General features: G+C 50.9%; 2 protein-coding genes across 2 annotated transcripts; both read left to right on the top strand.

The window, feature by feature from the left end:
- Positions 1 to 12,929: 12,929 nt before the first annotated feature.
- Positions 12,930 to 16,977, top strand: RPS5 (ribosomal protein S5). Its single transcript, XM_049900450.1, has 6 exons — positions 12,930 to 13,039; positions 13,929 to 14,044; positions 15,140 to 15,349; positions 15,552 to 15,680; positions 16,671 to 16,769; positions 16,858 to 16,977. Exons 2-6 carry the CDS (start codon positions 13,937 to 13,939, stop codon positions 16,924 to 16,926), a joined length of 615 nt encoding a protein of 204 aa, XP_049756407.1. The 5' UTR covers positions 12,930 to 13,039; positions 13,929 to 13,936; the 3' UTR covers positions 16,927 to 16,977.
- Positions 16,978 to 17,067: 90 nt separating this feature from the next.
- Positions 17,068 to 19,920, top strand: RNF225 (ring finger protein 225). The gene is given in 3 exon segments (XM_049900448.1): positions 17,068 to 18,059; positions 18,782 to 19,627; positions 19,629 to 19,920. Coding segments are annotated over 2 exon segments (969 nt in total). The 5' UTR covers positions 17,068 to 18,059; positions 18,782 to 18,787; the 3' UTR covers positions 19,758 to 19,920.
- The last annotated feature ends 4,147 nt before the right edge of the window (positions 19,921 to 24,067 follow it).

Raw genomic sequence — 24,067 nt, 5'->3', positions numbered from 1 at the left:
GGCTGTCTTTTGCAAGGGGCCTTGGCTTTGTCTTGGGCCTCTCATCAGGGCCCAGGGTGACTCCACAGGGATCAGTCTTACAGACTCCTCCTTGCCAAGCATCCCAGGCCTGAGCCTCCATCCTGGGGCTAGCCCCGACCAGAGTCCTGGTTGCTGGATCTCAAAGAACAAAGAAAAGGAGAATTTCCAGGAGGAGAGCCATGATAGCAAACCCCAGTGGCCGAAGTGTCCTGGACAACTTGACCAACTTTCCATAGGATCTTGAAAGCTGAAAAGAGGGGGGAGAGAAACATACAAATAAGTTTTGACAAGAGCTGAAGGCAGCCAGCTCAACAGGTTAGATAACCAATGGTTACAACATGGATGTGCTTCAAAAGCATTATGCTAAATGAAAGAAGTTAGACACAAAGGCCACATATTCTCTGATTCCACTTATATGAAATGTCCAGAATAGGCAAATCCATAGAGACAGAAAGTAGATTTTTGGTTGCCAGGAGATAGAGAGGGGGAAATGGGAATTACTGTTAATAGTTACAGTGTTTCTTTTGGGGATGATGCAAATGTTAGGAATTAGGTAGTGGTGATAGTTACCCAGCTCTGAATATACTAAAAATGACTAAATTGTACACTTAAGAATTTTATGATATGTGAATTACATCTTTTTAAGTGTTAAATAGAGTGGTCAGTGCAAGGCTCATGGAGAAAGTGGGATTCGAGGCAAGACCTAAGAAGGTGAGAGTCAGCCCTGGGGCTCTCTGGGGAAGAGAATGTCTGTTACGGGAACAGCAATTGCACAGCCTAAGTCAGGATTAGGCCTGGTGTGCTTAAGAACCACCCAGGAGACCTTTGTGGCTAGAGTGGAGCTGAGGGAGAAGGGGATGGTGAACGATGACAGGGACCTGATCTTCCAGGCCTCAAAGGCCACTGTTCAGATTTTGGCTTTTCCTTTGAGGGATTCAAGGATGGTTTTCAGCAGGGGAGGGAGAAAATCTGACTTAGGTTTTTATAGACTCTCCCTGACTGCCATGGAGGGGATGGACATTTTCCCCTTTTGGGGGCTAGCCAGAATCTCTGATTCTGGATGAGGAATGTCTTAAGTTCCATGGCTGTGCCCAACTCCCAGGCTCACAGGAGTGTCAAGACTGACCCAGGTCAGAGTCTTCCTGCCCTTCACAGCCAAGCATCCAGTCAGAACCCTAGGAGGTGATCTTGCCCACTTCCTCATCTTCACCCAGCCTGGGTCTGAGTGGCTGGTCACTTACCCAGTCCTGCGGTCTGTATGCCACTCCTCCCACCATTCCCTCCCCATCCAGCCTGAAGGATCTGCGACTCCACACTGAGGTTGCCAGGTGGAGACACAAGATGCAAAACAGCCACCAAAACCAAACCCATTGCTATAGAGTCGATTCCGACTCAGGACAGAGTACAACTGCTGGGTACAGTTTTCACGGAGTGGCTGGTAGGCTCAAACTGCTGACTTTTTGGTTAGCAGTCGAGTTCTTAACCATTAAACCAACAGGGCTCCTTGCAAAACAGCCACAGGAGAAAATATTCCTGATATTCAACTCAATGTGGCTGGGTGACTGGGGGTTCTGAGGCTGTGGGCTCTTTATGCCTTTGTGATCATACCTTTCCTGCATTTTCTCCAATGAGTAGGCGTTTTGGAAAAAGAAAAAGGCATTTGTGTGTCACAACACTTCAACGACCCCTTAGTCCTAATGCCTGGGCTGGGTTATCTATTGCTGAGTAAGAAACCACTCCAACACCATTTTATTATACTCAACGACTCTGCATATGGGTCAGGATTCAGGCAAAGCTCCAATACTAACTACAGCCTCAGCTGGGGGGGCTCCAAAGGCTAGAATTTGGCTGGGGAGCCACTCTGGGGCCTGGCACACAGCAGAGCTCAGTAAATGTCAAGTGGACCAGGCCATCTTACAGATTAACTGAGGCCCCAAGAGATTTGGTAACTTGTACCATGTTCACAGCAAGTGAGGGGCAGATACGGGCACTCATGTCCCAGTGATTACAAAGTCTGCTGTGTAGCCACTGGTGGTGGAATCTCAGGCCTCTCCCTTGGGTTCCACCAGTCCTGCTGGAAGTCTAGGAAGGTGGGGCATCTCGTCCATTTTAAAGACGGGCTCAGAGAGCGAAAGGCAACTAGAGGAGGACTCAAAGTCCACCTAGGCCAAATTCTTCGTGTTTAGGTTTTCAGGAATCCCTAAACTTTAGCACCCAGAGCCACAGCAGGGCTCCTTCAAATGCAGATCCGGGGCCACCCCCAAAGAGTCTGACCCAGTGGGCCTTACCCCCATGAGGTGGGTGCCTGTTTTATCCCTGCTTTGCAGATGGGGAAACTGAGGTCCGGGCAGGAAAGCCGCCCATCGCGGGCTAAACGCCGGCAGCCAGACTGCGAGTCATCGTTCATGCTGGAAATGTGCCTTTGACCAACCGCTCGATTTCGTCTTAACCCACCCCCTGTCCCGCGAGTCGCGGGAACACGGTGGCATCCCCATCCCCGCCATCACAGACCACCATCACGCCCCCCGCGTGGGGCCTGGGGAATTGGGTGGCTACTCGATTGCGCTCGCTGGCCCTCGTGGCCTCCTAAGACTGGAGTCTCCAGCGCGGCAGGTGGTCCCAGGCCAGTTGCAACCCTTCTAGTCCGCGGTCCATCCCTGGGGCGAGTCCAGTCTCCGGGCCTCCTCGGCTTGGAAACCTACAGCCCGACCCTCCCATGACCCCACCTGGCCCAGAAATACAAGATATCACCCTCCCGTTAATTAAGGGTGCTCTTATAAGAGTTGCTTCAGGCGCCTGGAGGACTGCCGTCTCCGTGGTTCTCCGGACCGGCGCGGCGTCCGAGATCTCTTTCCCCAGAGTCACGACCAGAGAAGGCCTGAAAGCAGCTCTTTGTTCCCCAGTCCCGCACTCCAGACAGAGCGCGTAGCCTTCCTCCAGCCTTCTTTCTTTCGCCCTGGCCCTGAAGGAACTGACGACAAAGGCCTTTGGGAGCTAGCGCGGAGGCTTCCGTGGTCCGTGGCTCTCGGCTTCGTCTCTACAACCATCAATGAGGCAGAAGAGGAAGGTACAATCATGCTCACACAGCACTAAGGCCTTGTCCTCCGCGGATCGCATTATGGTTACCATGGTGACTGGCGAGAGAGAGAGACACATACACACACACTCAAGCTGGGGTTTCCAGGCAATAGGCTGTTACCCTGGGGACCCCTGACATCATCCCGCCCTCCAGTCACTTGGGTGTTAGTGATTGGTCGTTTTGGGGAAAAGGACTTCTGGTCAAGGGTCCACCAATCAACAGGAGCTTCACCTGGACCTGTCTTAGAGACTGGGAATGCAGGAGCACCCCCAAACACCTGGGTCACCCTTACCAGTTGCTGTGTTATCAATTCTGACTCATGGCAATGCCATGTGTTTCAGAGTGGACTTATGCTCCATAGGGTTTTCAATTCAATGGCTGGGATCTTTCAGAAGTAGATCACCAAGCCTTTCTTCCTAGGCACCTTAAAAAAAATGGGTGAATTCAAACCACCAACAGTTAGGTTAGCAGCCTAGGACTTAAAGATTTGCACCATCCACGGCAACCTGGGTCATCCTTGTTGTTAGGTGCCCTTAAGTCGGTTCCAACTCATACCAACCCTAGGTACAACATATCAATACACTGCCTGGTCCTTTGCCATTCTCAGAATCATCATGGTTATGCTCATTGTTGAAGCCACTGTGCCAATCCATCTCATTGAGGGCGTTACTCTTTTTCACTGACCATCTACTTTACCAAGCATGATGTCCTTCTCCAGGGACTGATCCCCCTGATAACATATCCAAAGGATGTGAGACATAGTCTCGCCATCCTTGCTTCTAAGGAGCATTCTGGTTGTACTTCTTCCAAGACAGAGTTGTTCATTCTTTTGGCAGTCCATGGTATATTCAATATTCTCCAACACCACAATTCAAAGGCATCAATTCTTCTTCGGTCTTCCTTATTCATTGTCCAGCTTTCATATGCATATGCAGTGGCTGAAAACACCCTGGCTTGGATCAGGCACACCTTAGTCCTCAAGGTGACATCTTTGCTTTTCAACACTTTAAAGAGGTCATTTGCAGCCAATTTGCTCAATGCAAATGCATCTTTTTATTTCTTCGCTGCTGCTTCCATGGGTGTTGATTGCGGATCCAAGTAAAATGAAATCCTTGACAACCTCAATCTTTTCTCTCTTTATCATGGCACACTGCTTATTGGTCCAGTTGTGAGGATTTTTTGTTTTCTTTATGTTGAGGTATAAATCCATACTGAAGGCTGTGGTCTTTGATCTTCATAAGTAAGTGCTTCAAGTCCTCTTCACTTTCAGCAAGCAAGGTTGTGTCATCTGCATAACGCAGGTTCTTAATAAGTCTTCCTCCAATCCTGATGCCCCATTCTTCTTTGTATTCTCCAGCTTCTCGGATTATTTGCTCAGCGTACAGATTGAATAGGTATGCTGAAAAGATAAACCCTGATGCACACCTTTCCTCACTTTAAACCACAAAGTATCCCCTTGTTCTGTTGGAACGACTGCCTCTTGATCTATGTACAGGTTCCTCATGAGCACAATTAAGTGTTCTGGAATTCCCGTTCTTCAAAAGGCTATCCATAATTTGTTATGATCCACACAATCAAATGCCTTTGCAGAGTCAATAAAACACAGGTAAACATCTTTCTGGTATTCTCTGCTTTCAGCCTGGATCCATCTGACATCAGCAATTATATCCCTGGTTCCGAGTCCTCTTCTGAATCTAGCTTGAATTTCTGGCAGTTCCCTGTTGATACACTGCTGTAGCTGCTTTTGAATGATCTTCAGCAAAATTTTACTTGTGTGTGATATCAATGATATTGTTTGATAATTTCCACATTTGGTGGGATCACCTTTCTCGGGAATAGGCATAAATATAGATCTCTTCCAGTTGGTCAGCCAGGTTGCTGCCTTCCAAATTTCTTGGCATAGACAAGTGAGTACTTCCCAGTGCTGCATGTTTGTTGAAAGGTCTCAATTGGTACTCTGTCAATTCCTAAAGCCTTGTTTCTTGCCAATGCCTTCAGGGCAGCTTGGACTTCTTTCTTCAGTACTGTCCGTTCCTGATCATCTGTTACCTCATAAAATGGTTGAACATCAATTCTTTTTGGTACAGTGACTCTGTAGTCATTCTATCTTTTTTTCACGCTTCCTGAGTTCAATATTTTCCCTGTAGAATCCTTCAGTATTGCAATTTGAGGCTTAAATTATTTCTTCAGTTCTTTCAGCTTGAGAAATGCTGAGTGTGTTCTTCCCTTTCGGTTTTCTAGCTCCAGGTCTTTGCACGTGTCATCATAATTCTTTACTTTGTCTTCTCGAACCTTCCTTTGAAATCTGTTCAACTCTTTTACTTCTTCATTTTTACCTTTTATCTAGTCGGTGTTCAAGAGCAAGTTTCAGACTCTCTTCTGACATTCAGTTAGATCTTTGTCTCCTATCTTTTTAATGACCTCTTGCTCTCTTCATGTATGATGTCCTTGATGTCATTCAACAACTTGTCTGATCGTCAGTCACTAGTGTTCAATGCATCAAATCTATTCTCGAGATGGTCTCTAAATCCAGGTGAAATATACTCAAGGTTTTTATACTCAAGGTAGTACTTTGGCCCTTGCATATGAGTAATTGATGGTCTGATCCACAGTGACCCCCTGGCCTTGTTCTGACTGATGATACTGAGCTTTTCCATCAACTCTTTCCACAGATGTAGTCGATCTGATTCCTTGTATTCCATCTGGTGAGGTCCACGTGTATAGTTGCCATTTACGTCGGTGAAAAAAGGTATTTGCAATGAAGAAGTCATTGGTCTTGCAAAATTCAATCATGCAATCTCAGGCATCTTTTCTATCACCAAGGCCACATTTTCCAACTATTAACTCTTCTTTGTTTCCAACTTTCACATTCCAACCACCAGTAATTATCAGTGAATCCTGACTGCATGTTTGATCAATTTCAGACTGCAGAAGCTGATAAAAATCTTCAGTTTCTTCATCTTTGCCCTTAGTGGTTGCTGCATAAATTTGAATAACAGTTGTATTAACTGGTCTTCCTTGTAGGCGTATGGATATTATCCTATCACCGACAGCATTGTACTTCAGGATAAATCTTGAAATGTTCTTCTTGACGATGAATGCAACACCATTCCTCTTCAAGTTGTCATTCCAGGCATAGATCATATGATGGTCCCATTCAAAATGGCCAATACCAGTCCATTTCAGCTCACTAATGCCTAGGATATCCATGTTCATGCATTCCATTTCAGTCTTGACAATTCCCAATTTTCCTAGCTTCATAGTTTGTACATTCCAGATTCTGATTATTAATGGATGTTTGCAGCAGTTTCTTCTCATTTTGAGTCATGCCACATCAGCAAATGAAGGTCCCAAAAGCTTTACTCCATCTATGTCATTAAGGTCGACTCTGCTTTGAGGAGGCAGCTCTTCATGAGTCGTATTTTGAGTGCCTTCCAACCTGAGGGGCTCATCTTCCGGCACTATATCAAACAATGTTTCACTGCTACTTATAAGGTTTTCACTGGCTAATTCTTTTCAGAAGTAGACTGCTAGACCCTTCTTCCTAGTCTTAGTTAGGAAGCTCAGCTGAAACCTGTCTGCCATGGGTGACCCTGCTGGTATTTGAATACTGGTGGCATAGCTTCCACCATCACAGCAATACACAAGCCTCAACAGTACGACAAACTGACAGATGCGTGGGGGGTGCAGACAAGATTCGGTTTTGTTTCAAGTCAATCTCTTTTGGGATATAAAAGAGATAAGCGAGCAGAGAGACAGGGTGACCTTATACAACCAAGAAAGCATCACCGGGAGTAGAGCACGTCCTTTAGACCCAGGATCCCTGTGCCTACAAGCTCCTAGACCAGGAGAAGATTGATGACAAGGACCTTTCCCCGGAGCCAACAGAGAGAGAGAGTCTTCCTCTGGAGCTGAAACCCTGAATTTGGACTTCTAGCCTATTAGACTGAGAGAATAAAGTTCGTTGTAGAAGCCATCCACTTGTGGTATTTGTTACAGCAGCCCTAGATAAGTAACCAAATCAACTACATCTGTGGGAAGAGACGATGGAAAAGCGCAATATCATCAGTCAGAAGAAGGCCAGGGGCCGACTATGGAAAAGACCATCAATTGCTCACATGGAAGTTCAAGTTGAAACTGAAGAAAATTAAAACAAGTCAATAAGAGCCAAAGTGCAATCTTGACTATATCCCACCTGAATTCAGAGACCATCTCAAGAACAGATCTGACTCGTTGAACACTAATGACTAAAGACCAGATGAGTTGTGGAATGACATCAAGGACATCATACATGAAGAAAACGAGAGGTCATTACAAAGAAAAGAAAGAAAAGACCAAAATGGATGTTAGAAGAGACTCTGAAACTTGCTCTTGAATGTCGACTAGCTGAAGTGAAGAAATAATGAAGTAAGAGTTTGTCTTAGTCATCTAGTGCAGCTATAACAGAAATACCACAAGTGGATGGCTTTAAGAAAGAGAAATTTATTTCCCCATGGTAACGTAGGCTTAAAGTCCAAATTCAGGGCATCAGCTCAAGGGAAAGGTATTCTCTCTGTGTCAGCCTTCTCATCAATGTTCCCCTGGACTAGGAGCTTCTCCTCAAAGCGACCCCGGGTCCAAAGGAGGAGCTCTGCTCCCAGCACCGCTTTCTTGGTGGTATGAGGTCTGCAACTCTCTGCTTGCTGCCCTCTCCTTTTATCTCTTGTGAGATAAAAGGGTGCAGGCCACAGCCCAGGGAAACTCCCTTTACATTGGATCAGGGATGTGTGGCCTGGGTAAGGGTGGTGTTACAATGCCACCCTAATCCTCTTTAACAGAAAATTACAATCACAAAATGGAGGGCAACCACACAATATGGGGAATCATGGCTGAGCCAAACTGATACACACATTTTTTGGGGGACATAATTCAATCCTTGACAGAGGTGAACATAAGATTTCAAAGCGTGGCTTAAGAAGACAAAGTAAAGTATTATAATGACATGTGCAAAGACCTGGAGCTAGAAAACCAAAAGGGAAAAACACGCTCAGCATTTCTCAAGCTGAAAGAGCTGAAGAAATAATTTAAGCCTTGAATTGCAATACTGAAGGATTCTATGGGGAAAATATTAAACAACTCAGGAAGCATGAAAAGAAGATGGAATGACTACAGATGTACCAAAAAGAACTGGTTGATGTTCAACCATTTCAGGAGGTAACATATAATCAGGAACTGACAGTACTAAAGAAAGAAGTCCAAGCCATGCTGAAGGCATTGGCAAGAAACAAGGCTTCAGAAATTGACGGAGTACCAATTGAGACCTTTCAACAAACAGATGCAGTGCTGGAAGTACTCACTTGTCTATGCCAAGAAATTTGGAAGACAGATACCTGGCCGACCGACTGGAAGAGACCTATATTTATGCCTATTCCCGAGAAAGGTGATCCCACCGAATGTGGAAATTATCTAATGATATCATTAATAAATTTTGCTGAAGATCATTCAAAAGCAGCTACAGCAGTATATCGACAGGGAACTGCCAGAAATTCAAGCTGGATTTAGAAGAGGACTTGGAACCATGGATATCATTGCTGATGTCAGATGGATCCTGGCTGAAAGAGAATACCAGAAAGATGTACTGTTTTATTGACTCTGTAAAGGCATTCGACTGTGTATATCATAACAAATTATGGATAGCCTTTTGAAGAACGGGAATTCCAGAACACTTAATTGTGCTCATGAGGAACCTGTACATAGATCAAGAGGCAGTCGTTCCAACAGAACAAGGGGATACTTTGTGGTTTAAAGTGAAGAAAGGTGTGCATCAGGGTTGTATCCTTTCACCATACCTACAATCCGAGAAGCTGGATTATGTAAAGAACGGGCATCAGGATTGAAGGCAGTCTCATTAACAACCTGCGTTATGCAGGTGACGCAACCTTGCTTGCTGAAAGTGAAGAGGACTTGAAGCACTTACTGATGAAGATCAAAGACCACAGCCTTCAGTATGGATTACACCTCAACATAAAGAAAACAAAAATCTTTACAACTGGACCAATAAGCAACATCGTGATGAACAGAGAAGACTGAGGTTGTCAAGGATTTCATTTTACTTGGATCCACAATCAACACCCATGGAAGCAGTAGTGAAGAAATCAAAAGATGCATTGCATTGAGCAAATCGGCTGCAAAAGACCTCTTTAAAGTGTTGAAAAGCGAAGATGTCACCTTGAAGACCAAGGTGCGCCTGACCCAAGCCACGGTGTTTTCAGTTGCCTCCTCTGCATGTGAAAACTAGACAATGAATAAGGAAGACCGAAGAAGAATTGATGCCTTCGAATTGTGGTGTTGGCAAAGAATATTGAATATACATACCATGGACTGCCAAAAGAATGAACAACTCTGTCTTGGAAGAAGTACAACCAGAATGCTCCTTAGAAGCACAGAGGGTGAGTCTATGTCTCACATCCTTTGGATATGTTATCAGGGGGATCAGTCCCTGGAGAAGGACATCATGCTTGGTGAAGTAAATGGTCAGTGAAAAAGTAATGCCCTCAATGAGGTGGACTGACACAGTGGCTGCAACAGTGGGCTCAAGCATTGCAACCATTGTGAGGATGGCGCAGGACTAGGCAGTGTTTCATTCTCTTTTACACAGAGTTGCTATGAGTCAGAACCAACTCAGTGGCACCTAACAACAACAGATAACTAAGACGTAAACCCTGGTGACATAGTAGTTAAGTGTCTGGCTGTCAACTGAAGGGTCAGCACTTCTAATCCACCAGGTGCTCCTTGGAAACCCTATGGGCCAGTTCTACCCTGTCCTACAGGGTCGCTGTGAGTCAGAGTCAACTCGATGTCAACGGGTTTTTTTTTTTTTTAAGGTAACTAAGACAGCCCCATTGCTGCCGATTGTGCAAGGCCACCCTGAGGGCCATGGTCCCTTTAGAGGGAAATGAATGGAAGCTCAGGACAGAAGGTCAGAACAAGGAAGGGGCTTAGACCATCACAGCCAGCAGGTACGCAGGCCCAGGCACCAGTCCCTGTCTCAAGGCTGTAACAAGCCCCTGCCCCAGGCAGGGTCCCCTAATCCCCATCCTGTGGCCCAGTGGCCAAGGAGTGGTCAAGCTCAGCTTGTCATGGGTCTCCCATGGAACCACGGATGGTGGAGACACTGGCAGGTGTTGGAGCAATACCTGTTGTTCATTGACTTGTTCTTTTATTTATTGTACACATATTTCTTTAGCACTTTGTATATCCAGGGACCCCCCCCCACCCCCGCCCAGAGATGGGGGAGATGAAATACAAGGAATGAGGACAGGCCTGCTAAGGCTAGAGAGTTAGGCTCTTGGACCAACTTGCTTTAGAATTCCAGCTCCGCCCCCTTTTGCTGTGTGATCCTGGAGTTTACTTCACCTCTCTGACCCTCCGTGTCTGTCTCAGAAATGGGGGTGACCTGATTCCTAGACTACTAATGCCTATGGAACCAGGTAGGGGAATGGGGGGAAGTGAAGTCATCTGAACAAGGGGTAACGTGACTAAGTGGGGTCTCGGATCAGCATCTGGTGGAGTAAGGCTGTGCCTCTTGCTTTCTGCCTGGAGCCCTATGATACGATTCATTCTTCGGTGGTTTTAGTGTATGTATTCACCACTGTAGCCTTCTCCAGCCACCCTCACTGTCTCCTGCGGGAACCTGAGAAGTCCCATTCAGGGTTCCTCTGCTCAGAGCCCTTCATCCTACTCAGGGTCAAAGCCAAATCCTACAGATCTGTCTTCCCACCCCTACCTGTCTTCTCTAACGTTGATGCTTTCCAAATTCCAGGGTGGAGGGCAGGGATAAGAACTACAGGTAGAGCGGCTGGGAACCTTTGTCTCTAGGTTGATGGAGACTCCTGCCCCCACCAGAGCCTGATGTCAGAGCTTCAGGGCCTGTGTCCTTCACTGCTCAATGAACAGGGACTGATGGCCCAAAAGGACCCACTTGGGGGAGCCTTCAAGAGTCTCCAGGTCTGAGATACTCCCGGAAGCAAGTGAGCGTGAGCACTTAGTCAACAGAGCAGCTGCTGAGCAGCTGATGTGTGCCTACTCTGGGAGGTTGCTGGAGACAGACCCAGCCCTGGGGCAATGAGAGACCTGCATGGGTCATATAGCTGGGTCCCTTGAGGTACCCCCTTGGAGGCTGAGGTGGGTGCCAGGGATGGGTGGCGGGGTCGGGATGCCCCAAGCAGCCCTGGAGAACAGATGTACCTGATGTCACCCCTAGGCAGTTACAATGGTTATTGATATTGGGGAGCCCACCAGGTCCCAGTATATGGCCCAGCCTGACTCCTGGGCTCAGGTCTAGGAGATGCTGGACAAACGGAGGGTGTAAAAAGGTCACAGCCTGACTCACACTCTATACACTAGGTACTGGGGTCAATGAGTGGGAATGCAGAGTGGGCAGAGGCACCCACCACCATGCCAACCCCCTGCACCTGCCCAGTGACCCTGGCATCTCCACAGGCCCCAGCTGGTTGGAAAAGGGTAGAGACTGTCCCTCAAGCCACCTGCTAGGCACACCCCCATGGTTTGGGGCCAACGTAGGCTGACTTGGTAGGCATCCAGGCCCCTATGGAGGGGGTAAACTAAGGCACAGAGCAGGAAGCCATCTCCAAACTAGGCTAGCCTTCCTCTTCCACACCCCAGCCCCTCTGAGAGATCTCTCTGGTCTGCAGCTAAGCCGGGAAGAGCTTCGAAGGAGAATACTTTGTGGGTAGGAAACTGATCTCTTCATCTCTTGGCTTTATTTCCCATCTCTCCTTGTCCCAGCCCTTGGCCTCAAACGCATAAAGTTTGTTTTACTTGCAGTGGCCGGCCCAGTGCCGCGAGCCGCCCTCGGCCTGTTCCCCAGGTCTAAAGACAGCAGGTCGGGGAAAACCCTTGGGAGGAGTGACCAATGCCCTGAGGCCAACTTGCTGCCAGCCCCTCGCGAGGCCTCCCCACCCATGAGGAACGCAGGCACGGGGCCCTCCCCAGAGTCCCCAACCTGACGGCCACGCTCTCTCCCATGACCCCGTCCGCAACCACTAGATGCTGCTTAGGGACCTCCACCCCGAAACTGTCTCAAACCACTCCTGGTTGGAGATGCGGTTCTCACCTGAGCGACCTTGGGTCTCTACTCCGGACACCTTACCCTCCCCTCCAAGAACCCGCACACTATCAGTGGGCGCCAGATACGGGGGCTGCAGCGGCATACCAGGAGCTCCGGCATAGGGTAGAAGGGTCAAGCCAGACTGGAGCCCCTCGACGAGGAACAGGGCTTGCAGCTGCCCTAATTGTGCGTTGTATTCTGGGGAACAGGACTGGGTTAGCGCGGTGGTGAAGGTGGACCGCGAGTAAGCCAGCGCATGCGTGTGGCAGCCGGGGAGCAAGCAAGAGAAGGCAAACGTTACCGCAGGACCCCCCTTCCCCTCCCCGGGCCCGCAGAGCGCGCGTGCCTGTGAGGCGGCTGTGACGGGTAGGATGTGAGGGGCTGCCAAAATGACTATCCCGTTCGAAACTTATGGTGGGTGGGGTGGGAGGTCAGCGGGCGAACAAAAAAGCGACCGCAAGCCAGTCTTCTGTCGTCACTAGACATAGGACTGGCTTCAAAGAAATGTTTGCGCTTGCGCAACGGCCCTCTTGAACGGGCAAGTACCGGATGTCGGACTTCCGCCAGACACCGGGTGGGGCTGTTCGTCGATATGCGCATGCGCCACAGATGTGCGTGTTCCGTCAGGTCCAGTTGGCCCCTTTACATCTTTGCTCCGGATTGGCCTGTGACTACATGGTGCTTTTTTTATGCGCCCGTCGCCTCCACTGACCCGGAAGTGTTCGCCGCAGTTAAAAGCGTCGACCAGCGGCGCGCGGCCTCTTCCTGTCTGTGCCAGGGCGGCGCGTGGTCCACGCCGAGCGACAGAGACTCCTCGGCTGCGCCCACAGGTGAGGCGGCCGTATGGTCCAGGGTCCCTGAAACCACCCAGGGATCCCCGAGGAGCTGCAGGGAGAGCTCCAAGGCTTGGGCCTTTCCTCGTTGGACCTTTTCCACCCGGAAAAAGGGTGCAGAGGAAACGGGCGGAGGCGCCAAGGAGTTATTGGCACGTTGTTGGTGCTTTGCCGGTTTTGTAGGTTTGCCCCACAGCGGACCTCGGGAATGTTGGTTTGGGAATAGTCCCTCCAAACCCTGGCCTGTACAATTGCACACCAAGATACGAAGTTTCCGCTTTCTTAAGAGACGCGATGTGTTTTCTGTTGTGTATACGTTTTTTCCCCGCAGTGGCGCCTCTATATTGCCTGATTGGAACCAAACCCTTTATGCTCATTAGGCTGCAAAATTCGTACAGTGACCCTAGGTGACAAATAATGTTCCCGTGTCAGATGAACAATTACGAGTCAAAAAGCGATTTGTTGACTCCCAGGCTCACAGAGATGGTAAATGGCATGGCGGGGATTTGAACCCGATTGGGTATATTATCAGGGCGTTTGGCATTCCCTGGCGAGCCGTTTTACATGTTCCCCGCAGCAGCTGTTGACCTGTTGCATGCCAGTTCTTGGCTCCAGTAGTCCTTGGTGAGAGCACATGCTTGTTGACAGCTGAATGATTTTTCTAGAACTTTAAAAGGTGGCAAAGATGACCACAGCTTTGTACCAGTAGTTCTCATAACATTTCGTAGGCAATTTGTGTACATAGCAGGCGTGCGTTTACTCTTTTCTCTCAGTCTGCCACAGCATGGGCTTAGCTTCAGGCCAGTGGTTGATGGAGAGTTGGGCTCCTGTGTACCTGTGCTCCAGCCTGGCTGGGCTTTGATGGTTTCTTCTTGCCCCCACCCAGTTCCCAGGATGACTGAGTGGGAGACAGCAGCGCCCGCGGTGGCAGAGACCCCCGACATCAAGCTCTTTGGGAAGTGGAGCACAGATGATGTGCAGATAAATGACATATCCTTGCAGGTGAGGGGGACATGGTGGATGGGTGTCCAGGAGCCCTGAGACAGTGGGCAGTGTCAGCTTCTTACAAGATGGTGGGACAGGGAATCTGCATGGGTATCCCCAAGATAAGAGAGCAGGGGTGTTGGCACCGCTGACCACCACCTGGTGCTGAGACAGTTAAGGGCTAGGTTAGATGTGGATTCTTCCAATAGGAGTCACTTTAAAGTTCTAGTTGTGTTATTAAGACATAACAGATAAGGCAGGGAACCCTTGATCGCCCACACCCCCCATGTCCATTTATCTTTGTGTCCTGCCCAGAGGTAGCAACTGTTTTCATCATGGTTGGTTTCTTCCCCACAAGGAGCGTCACATCCCACAGACTGTTTTGGTGTTAAAATATACGTAACATAGGGTCTGATTTCATTCTTTTAAAAATGGATATGCAGTTGTTCCAGCACCATTTGTTGCAGAGACTGTTCTTCCCTTGATTGAGTCTGGTATCCGTGTTGAAAATCAGTTGACCATAGAACCCTAACAGGGAATATTTTGTTCTGTACACGCCTTTGTACATGTTGTGTTTGTAGTTTTTTTGCTGCATAGCAAATGACATTCTGCACAGGCACCCTTCCATTTGCCTGTTTGTGCAGGTATTTCCAGGGTAGGTATTGAACTGCCATACGATTGCATTGTCTTTTACCTGCCACTTTTCTTGTAGAAACTGGTTGTTCGTGTTCATGTATATAAGTAAAAGCGTAACTTTGGATACACAGCAGTTCCCTTTGCATGTAAACACTTCCTCTGATTTCCACCAGTGGTTCTCAACCTGGGGCTGTTGATCCCTCAGGGCGCTTGGCAATGTCTGAAGACATTTTTGGTGGGTATAGGAGGCCAGGAATACTGCTAAACATCCTACAATGCTGTAAGGGAAGTGCCTTTTTTAACAATGTGCACAAGTCACTTGTTGATGTTTTATTTTCTCATGGCTGGTGGGCCTCACAGCCAGGTCCCCAGGGAGGCAGGCCAGACTACAGGCAGATCAGGAGTCCTCTACACGCTCGCTAGTTTTTGACCAAGGCCTATCTCTCCTCTGACCATTGTCCCCGCATCTCTCCACAGGACTACATCGCAGTGAAGGAGAAGTATGCCAAGTACTTGCCCCACAGCGCAGGGCGCTACGCAGCCAAGCGCTTCCGCAAGGCGCAGTGCCCCATTGTGGAGCGCCTTACCAACTCCATGATGATGCACGGCCGCAACAACGGCAAGAAGCTCATGACTGTGCGCATTGTCAAGCACGCCTTCGAGATTATCCACCTGCTCACTGGCGAGGTAGTGCCACACTACCAGGCAGGGGTGCCCTTAGCACACTCCAAAGCCAGCAGCTGCCTTGCTGTGTGGATGCCAGGGTCTGTCGCCTGTATGGTGGCATTGTCCCCGTTTGGGTGCTGAGGAGACAGACGGACACACGGGCTGGTTATCAGGCACCCATGCCCATGTGCTTTGTCCTTGTATTCACGGCCCTCTCTTCCAGAACCCCCTGCAGGTCCTGGTGAATGCCATCATCAACAGTGGCCCCCGGGAGGACTCGACGCGTATTGGGCGAGCCGGTACAGTGAGGCGGCAGGCTGTGGATGTGTCCCCACTGCGCCGCGTGAACCAGGTAGGCCTGGGCAGTAGAACATAAGGCAGGGCAGGAGCAGCCACCAGGAGTGGGTGGAGGCCTGTCTGATGCATGGGAAGGCATGTTCCTGCCTGCATGTTTTACCTGGAGCATCACTTCCTTCAGGAAGCCTTCCCAGATCTCCACCCACAGTGGGCAGATAGCAGCTCTGGGCCACATTTGGCTGAGGTGAAGTTTTATTTCTGTGTATGTTTTCACACTCTTTATATGTGTGTTGGAGCCCTAGTGGTGCAGTGGTTAAGTGCTTGGCTCTTGCCAAAAGGTTGGCAATTCGAAGCCACCAGCTACTCTGCAGGAGAAAGGTAGGGCAATCTGCTCCTGTAAAGTTTACAGCCTAGGAAACTCTATGGGGCAGTTCTGCTCTGTACTGTAGGGCGATCAAGATCAGGATTGACTCTACGGCCACAGGTACGGTTTTGGATATATGTGTGCGTACTTTTTCTGAACCATTTGAGAATCCATTGTAGGCATTTTGCCACTCCTACACATCGCAGTGAGTGTCTCCGAAGAACAAAGGATGTTCTTCTATCACCGTCCTCACCCTTGAGGAATTTTAACATCTGTGGAATATCTAATATTCAGTCATGTTCACATATATATATATCTGTCTCCAGTGAGTCCTTTATAGCTGCTACTTTTCTATCTAGGGGCAAGTCTGAGACTGCGCCTCCTGTTTGGCCATCATGGCAGGTCTCTTGAATCTTAAGTCATCAGAGACCCATCATCAAACTGTGTGTGTGTCTTGTGACACAGACTTTCCTGCATCCTTGAGACTGGTTATCTCAGAGAGCTTAATATGTCTGATTTGAGTAAGCTGGCTCATGCTGAGATTTGGCAGGACACCACCTGGGTGGTGGTGTGGCTTCCACTGTGTCTCACCTGGGAGGTGAGGGCCAGGATACCAGAGGTCCACGATCCTCCCTAGGGGGATGACGCACGCTTCAACTTAATCTGACCCTTTTGCTTTAGGCCATCTGGCTACTGTGCACCGGTGCCCGTGAGGCTGCCTTCCGGAACATCAAGACCATTGCTGAGTGTCTGGCAGATGAGCTCATCAACGCGGCCAAGGTGGGCAGGGTGGAGAGAGTGGGGGTCTTAGGGCGGGGCATGGAGGGGGGCCTCTGGGATCTAGAACTGACCATTTATCTCCTCTCAGGGCTCATCTAATTCCTATGCCATCAAGAAGAAGGACGAGCTTGAGCGTGTGGCCAAGTCCAACCGCTGATGTCCTGACTGTGGCCCAGTAAACCTGTCAGCCCCTTGGGGCAGCCCTGCCTACCCGTGTCGGCTCTCTGTTCTTTGGGGGGTGAACTGTGGGAGCTGCTGCAGGCGTTAACACTGAGGCATCCATTCTTTGGGCTCACGTTCCTGGCACGTATACCAGGCTGCAGGGATCTGAGTTCATCGGGAAAACACTTGGGGTTCAGGAAGCACTGGCTGACTCAGAATCAGGGCTCCCTGGGGCCCTCAGTCTAACACGTGGGGCATGGGGGTACAGGCATGGCCGCTTTGGGCTGTTCTCAGTGGGTATTGGAAGACCGTGGTAGCAAGCCAGAGTTGTCTGTAATCTCCAAGGTTATGAATCCTGGCAGAAGCAACTTGGGTTCTGGGTTGGAGATTGGAGGTTTGGGCAGTTGAGAGGCACATTACCTGGCTGCGTCTCCAAGCAGCAGCAAAGGTCAAGTGTTGGAACCGTGAACTTAACCAGCCCTTGCTCATTGATATGCTGGCTTTCAGGGTATGAACATGTTCTAGACCCTACATAGCTGTCCAGTACTGCCCGCTGCCTACCTCCTGGGCCTCCAGAAGTGTTGCATGCTCATAATGGTGAGCCCTTAGTGTGGAGACTGGCCTAACTGACTTGGTTACCCAGGGCAGTAGGCTGTGCCTCCCCAGCCATGATGGAGGTACGACTTCCGTGCTGCTACCTCTCACCCCTTCCTGGACATAGCCTCCAGGTTCCCCTCCACCAGCAGTTGTCAATGGATGCCCCAGGGCTTGAGAGCTGGTGGCTCCATTTTCAGTATCAGAAAAGTTCTCAAAGTTGAGGCTGTGGTGGGCAAAGGGCCCACCTACCTGAAGGTCCTGTGTTATGACTGCCCTGTCATTGGTGCTGTCAGCCACCCCCGCCGTCCAGACTAGGTCAGGTATGGGGTTCACCCTCCTGGTAGGACCAGCAGTAGGGGGGTGGGGCAGGTGGTTGGACGGGTCTGGCAGGGTCCCTGGGAGAGGGATGGTGCTACAACAGGCACCACCTTGGGGAGGGGCTCCTTGGCTCACAGTAACCAGTTGGCCCTGGACTGGCTTCAAACCTGGCAGGGGCACGCCACTGGCCAGAGGGAGGAGCTGCGCCGACAGGTAGGAAAAGGCCAGCCGACAGCTGGGGTTTGCTACTGCCCAGGCAGGAGCCCCTCTCCTAGCAACCCTGGTGAGGCACCCTGGGCTCCTTCCCTTGCCACTTGTCGCTGCTGCTCTTCGCTTCTCCCTCAGCTCAGGTGTCCTTAATGACTTCTCCCTGGAGTACAGCCTCCTGGGGTCTGTCCCTGTCCCCACTGTCTCTGGAGTCACTATCTGGCCCTTTCTATCTGGGGTCCTCTCAGGAGACACTGCTATCACTAACCATGTCTGCCCCTCCCCAGTCTCTTCTGACTGCATCTCCCACCTCCCAGTTTGTCTCTGGGGCCTCCTGCAAGTCTCTAGATCTGCTGTCCTGGGTCTGCTTCTGGTCCAGCCTAGGTTCCATCCTTGTCTCCAGTCCTCTTCTGTCCTAACATTCTCCCCGGCCCCCCAGTACTTATGCTCCCTGGAGTTCTCTCAGATATGCGTGCGGCTTCTCTGTTTTTGTCTTCAGTCCTTCCCTCTTCCTATCTTTTCCCTATCGTCTCTCCTCCCTGTCTGTTACCCCTTGACTCTACTCCCTCCTTCCCCTGACATTCTGCTCTGGTTCCAGGCAATCCCCTCCAGAATCTGGTCCTGCTCTCTTCTGAGTCTCTGCCTGACCATCCCCACTCCCTGACCCTCCCAAGCCTCCCTTCATGCTACGGCCGCCTCCTTCCCCACCTGACCGCGCCTCCCCGCAGGTCCGGATGCCCTGCCCACGGCCGCCCTGGCTCCACCGCTCCCGGGTCCCCCAGGGCTCGGGCACCAGCTTGCCGGGGAGGGGGGAGGACGAGGAGGAGGAAGACGGCAGCCCGGGCTCCGGCCCCATCCTGTCCCCCGCATCGCCGGTGGAGTGCCTCATCTGCGTTTCGCCCTTCGACGGTGTCTTCAAGCTGCCCAAGCGCCTGGACTGCGGCCACGTCTTCTGCCTCGAATGCCTGGCTCGCCTGTCCCTGGCCACCGCAGGCGGCGGCGACGCGGTGGCCTGCCCCGTGTGCCGCGCGCCCACGCGCCTGGCGCCCCGCCGCGGGCTGCCGGGCCTGCCCACGCAGCCTGACCTGCTGCCCAGCGAGGCGCGCGCGCCGCCGCAGCTGCAGCAGGGCTCAGTGCGCTTCGACCGCCGCCGCGGCCTGCTCTACTTGCGGCCCGCGCCGCAGCCTCCCGGGCCCGGCCCGCGCAAGACCCGCGCCGCTCGCCCCCCGCCGCTGCCGCCGCCGCTGCGCTTGGGCCGCCCGCTCTCGCGCCGCCTGACGCTGAGCAACCCGGCCTGGGCCTTCAACGCGGCTGTGGCGCTGGCGGTGCTGGTCGCCGCGGGCCTGGTGGTCTCGGGCGTCTACATCTTTTTCCTCATCCCGCACGCCGCCTCATCCGCCTCCTCGCGCCCCCAGCTGGTGGCGCTCGCTCCGGCGCCGGGCTTCTCCTTGTTCCAGCCGCGGCCTGAACCCGTTGCACCCTGGACGCCCACCTGGACGCCACGGCCCGAGCTGGACTCCACCGCGCTAGGGGCTGAGCCGGACGCGCCCGAGCCCGAGGCGGAGCCCGCTGTGGGCACCCAAGGACCCGATGGAGGCTGACCTGGGGCTGGACTGGGGCTTAGACCAAACGTGGGGAGCAACAGCTGGCCCTGGCTTGTCTCCCCGGGCGCGAGGCTGGAGGAGAGTGTGGGGGACGCAATGAACACATCCCAGTGCCAGGGCCTGTCTCCGGGCCTGGCCAGGTGAACCTTTAGCCATTACTCCACTGGAGGCCATAGCGGGGTGCATTGCAGGCAGCCATCCCCGAGATCCGGACCTACCAGGAGCATCATCAACACCATGGAGCAGAGACCTTCCCAAGGAGCACTCACACTGTCATTTACACAGGGACCTTCTGAGACTTTCCAAATCCAATCCCCGTAGGGATTCAGTTGGGAGGCACAGCCTACCGTGATTCCTGTGGGTGTCTGGCTAGAGGGAGCCCCTGATCCTAGTTCCTCTTGGGGTTCTACTGCTATTATCCACAGCCATGCCCCCCCCCCCCCCGCCCAACTGTTCCACTACAGTGTAGCCTCTCCATCTTCCTGGGACAGCTATAACCCCAACTTCCACCCTTGACTCCACTCCTGGTTGGGCCTGCTGAGATGCAATCATCCCCGTGCTGATCCTGGGTGGACAGTTGCTGTTGTGCACTCCTGGTTGGGGCAGGGGTGGCCCAGCAGGGCTGGTGGGGTAGGAGTCTCAACACCCATCCTGAGTGCCAACCCAGAGCCTCCACTTACCTCGCAAATCATTGCTTCTGGGATCCCCCAGCATGCTCTGAGGCAACTGTGGTAACCAGGGCTCAGAGAGTCAAGGTCACCCCCTGGGCTGGACAGTGGAATGTGATGAGGAGAGGGGCAGCTGGACCTTCCCCCCCCGTCCCAGGGCCTGCCTCTCTGCCTGGTTTCAGGGCTTCTGTCACATGCATCTCCACTCAGCCAGCCCCTGCACCCCTCCCCCGACAGGCATCTCTCAGTCCCCCTCACATACACCTCTCCTAGCTGCCCCTCCCAGCTCAAGCCTGAGCCCTACCCTGTGGACAGTAGGCTGCAGGGAGAGAGACTCTTGAGCTCTTGTCCCCCTCCTCCCCAAAGCATTCCTGGGTTAGTCACAGTGGACTAGACAGCAGCTGCCCCCTGCACAGGTGGCACCTGGGCCCCCTGCCTCCCTCTGGACTCTGGACCCTCATTCTGGCTCAACTCACCCAAGACTGGGTTGCTGTGTTGGGGGTAGGCACCCAGCATTTTCCAGAAAGAAATGTGAATTCCGTGAGGCTGGAGACTACTGCTGATTTGTTCACACTTGTGTCCTTAGCGCCCAGCATACAGTAGGTGTCTCAGAGTCATCTGAGGAGTGACTGCGTCACAGGTGCCTGAGAGGCAGCCTGTGGGCACCTAAGACTTGCCCAGCTCCCGGCTGCCCTGGGCCCAGGTGTTATCTGTGCAGTTAGACTACTGTGAGCTTGCTGCTGAAAAGGTGGGAAGCCAGAGGAGCAACATCAGGGTGGCTGAGGGAGTGTCTTCCCAGACCAGTTCTTGGCCCACACCCAGTTACCAACATCACCCATAGGGGCTGGACCAGAACACTGGGTCACTGGGCAGCCACATCCCAGCCCTACAGGACCTGCTAGGACACAAGCACAGTTGCCCCTTTGTGTTAGTTTCCTGTGGCTGCTGTAGCAAACTACCCCCAACTTAAAAACACACAGACACACACATAACAGTTGCCGTTAAGTTGATTCCAATGCATGGTGACCCCACGTGTGTCAGAGTAGAGCTATGCTCCATAGGGTTTTCAATGGCTGTGACCTTGTAGATCACCAGACCTTTCTTCCAAGGTGCCCCTGAGTAAATTCGAACTGCCAACCTTTGGATTAACATCCGAATGCTTAACCATTTGTGCCCCCAGGACTACCCCCAGAGTGGCTTAAAACAACACATTCTCTTACAGCTCTGGAGGCTAGGAGCCTGAAATGATTCTCACTGGGGTGAAGTCCAGATTTTTGAAGGGCTATTCTCTCTCTCTCTGGAGGCTCAAGGGGAGAACCTGTACCTTGACTTTTCCAGACTCTAAACTTACATTCCTTGGCTCATGGCCCCTTTCTCTATCTTTAAAGCCAGCAGGGTAGCATCTCTAAATCTCTAACTCCCCTACCTCCCTCTTTTTGGTAAGGACCCTCGTGGTGGTATTTATGGCCCACTTTGATAATCCAGGATAATCTCCCCATTTCAAGGTTCTTAGTCACATGTGCGAAGTCCATCTTGCCATATAAAACATTCACAGGGTCCAGGGATTAGGACCTGGATATCTTTGTGTTGTTGTGGGTCGCAGAGTCAATTCTGACTCAGCGACCCTATGGGACAGAGTAGAGCTGCCCCATAGGGTCTCCTAGGCTGTAATCTTTACAGAAGCAGATCACCAGGTCTTTTCCCCTGAAGAGCTGCTGGTGGGTTTGAACTGCTTTTTTGGTTAGCAGCAGAGCACTTAACCACTGTACCACCAGGGCTCATTTGGATATCTTCAGGGGCTATTATTTAGCCTACCAACCACAGAAACCCAGGGATCCGTTCCCGTCCTTATCATTTCCTTCTTCCATCCCAGGCTGGGTGGGTGGCAGTGGACCTGGCCCAGATGAATTAAGACAGCGGGCTCAGAATGGGGCTGCTGGCTGTCGGTGCACAGAAGAGGGAGAGAAGATGCTGCCTGTCTGGGGGTGGTCAGGGAAGACTGCCTGGAGGAGAGGGCCTCAGAGCTGTATCCTCAAGTATGCTCAGGAGAAATGACAGCTGACATTTAGGTGGGAGGCATAGCCTGCACAAAGGGGCAGCAAGATGGTGGTGGCTAAGGACAGTGGACGGGGCTGCTTCACTCCTGATCTGTCCTAACCTGCTCCCTCCCAGCAGCTACCAGGATGCCTGGGAAACTGTGGCCTTAGTCTCCTCTCCAGTAAAATGAAGCTGATGACAGAGCCCGTGGGTCTGTCGGGAGGTGAGAGTGGGGAAGGAAGACTTAGACACGGGGGATAGAGGGTAGAGAACTGAACAAAAAACAAAAGACCTAGCTACCTCAAATGGTTTAAAGGGCAAAACAAAAAAGAACACCATAACCATAAGAAAAAGGGCTCATTGAGCAACCCCCATGCACAGGACAAACAGGTCCCCATCCTGGCCGGCCTCAAGTTGTAGAGGGTGCCATGGATATGGAATAAATATTTTAACATATTCATATTGTTATCAGTTTTAATTCAGATAAATTTTAACACAGTATATGGTTATGAATATATTTTAGCACAGATTTTAAGATAATACTTTTGAATGTTATGGCAGCCAAATTTTAACACAGATATGTTAAATAGTTAAGAGGGGAGTTAAATGCTGCAAAGAAAAAGACCCAGGTGTGGGCCTGAGATTGGGGGTGGGAGGAACAAAATATCCTCCGGCCAGGCCTCTTGGGACAAGGTACGTCATCATCAACCTGTGTAGTGAGCTCAGGTAGGCTCTCCCTAACACTAACCCCACCTGCAGACCTGGGTTGTGGATTGAATTGTGTCCCCCCAAAATGTGCATTAACTTGGCTAGGCCATGATTCCTAGTATTGTGTGGTTGTCCTCCATTTTGTGATCTGATCTGATTTTCCTTTGTGTTGTAAATCCCAATCTCTATGATGTTAATGAGGCAGGACTAGAAGCAGTTGTGTTAATAAAGCAGGACAGTCTATAGGGTTAGGTTGTATCTTGAGTCAATCTCTTTTAAGATATAAGTGAGCAGAGAAGGGGATCTCATTACCACCAAACAAAAAGAACAAGGGGCAGAGCATGTCCTTTGCACCTGTGGTCCCTGTGTCAAGAAGCTCCTAGACCAGGGGAAGATTGATGACAAGGACCTTCCCACAGAGCCAACAGAGAAAGCCTCCCTCCCCTGGAGCTGGCACCCTGAATTCAGACTTCTAGCCTCCTAAACTATGAGAGAATAAATTTGTTTATTTGGTATTTCTGTTACAGCAGCACTGGATAACTAAGACACCTGGCAAGCCTGGAACTGAAGGATCCACTTCCAAGATGGCTCACTCACGTGGCTATTATCAGGAGGCCTCAGTTCCTTGCCATGTGAACTACTTCAGAGGGCTGCTTGAGTGTGTTCATGATATTCCACTCACTCCTCAGAGTGAGTGAGCTAAGAAAGGACAAAGTGGAAACCACAATGTATTTTGTGACCTCATCTTGGAAGTCTCACACCGTAACTTCTGCCACATTTTATTCATTAGAAGTGAGTTTGGCCCACACTCAAGGTAAGGGAAATTTGGGTTGACCTTTTGAAAAATAGGGATTGGTAAAGAATTTGTAGACATTTAAAGCCACAACAGGCTCGCACAAGGTTGGTTTGGATTTATTTTTTGGCAGGAGGCCAGCCACCACACTGCCTAAAGTATAGTCACTGCAAGGTCCCTTGCCTTCCTTCTTCAGCCAAGCAG

Source organism: Elephas maximus, chromosome 11 (genome assembly GCF_024166365.1).
Source record: "Elephas maximus indicus isolate mEleMax1 chromosome 11, mEleMax1 primary haplotype, whole genome shotgun sequence".
NCBI lineage: Eukaryota > Metazoa > Chordata > Mammalia > Proboscidea > Elephantidae > Elephas > Elephas maximus.
This window is presented reverse-complemented; position numbering and strand designations above follow the sequence as displayed.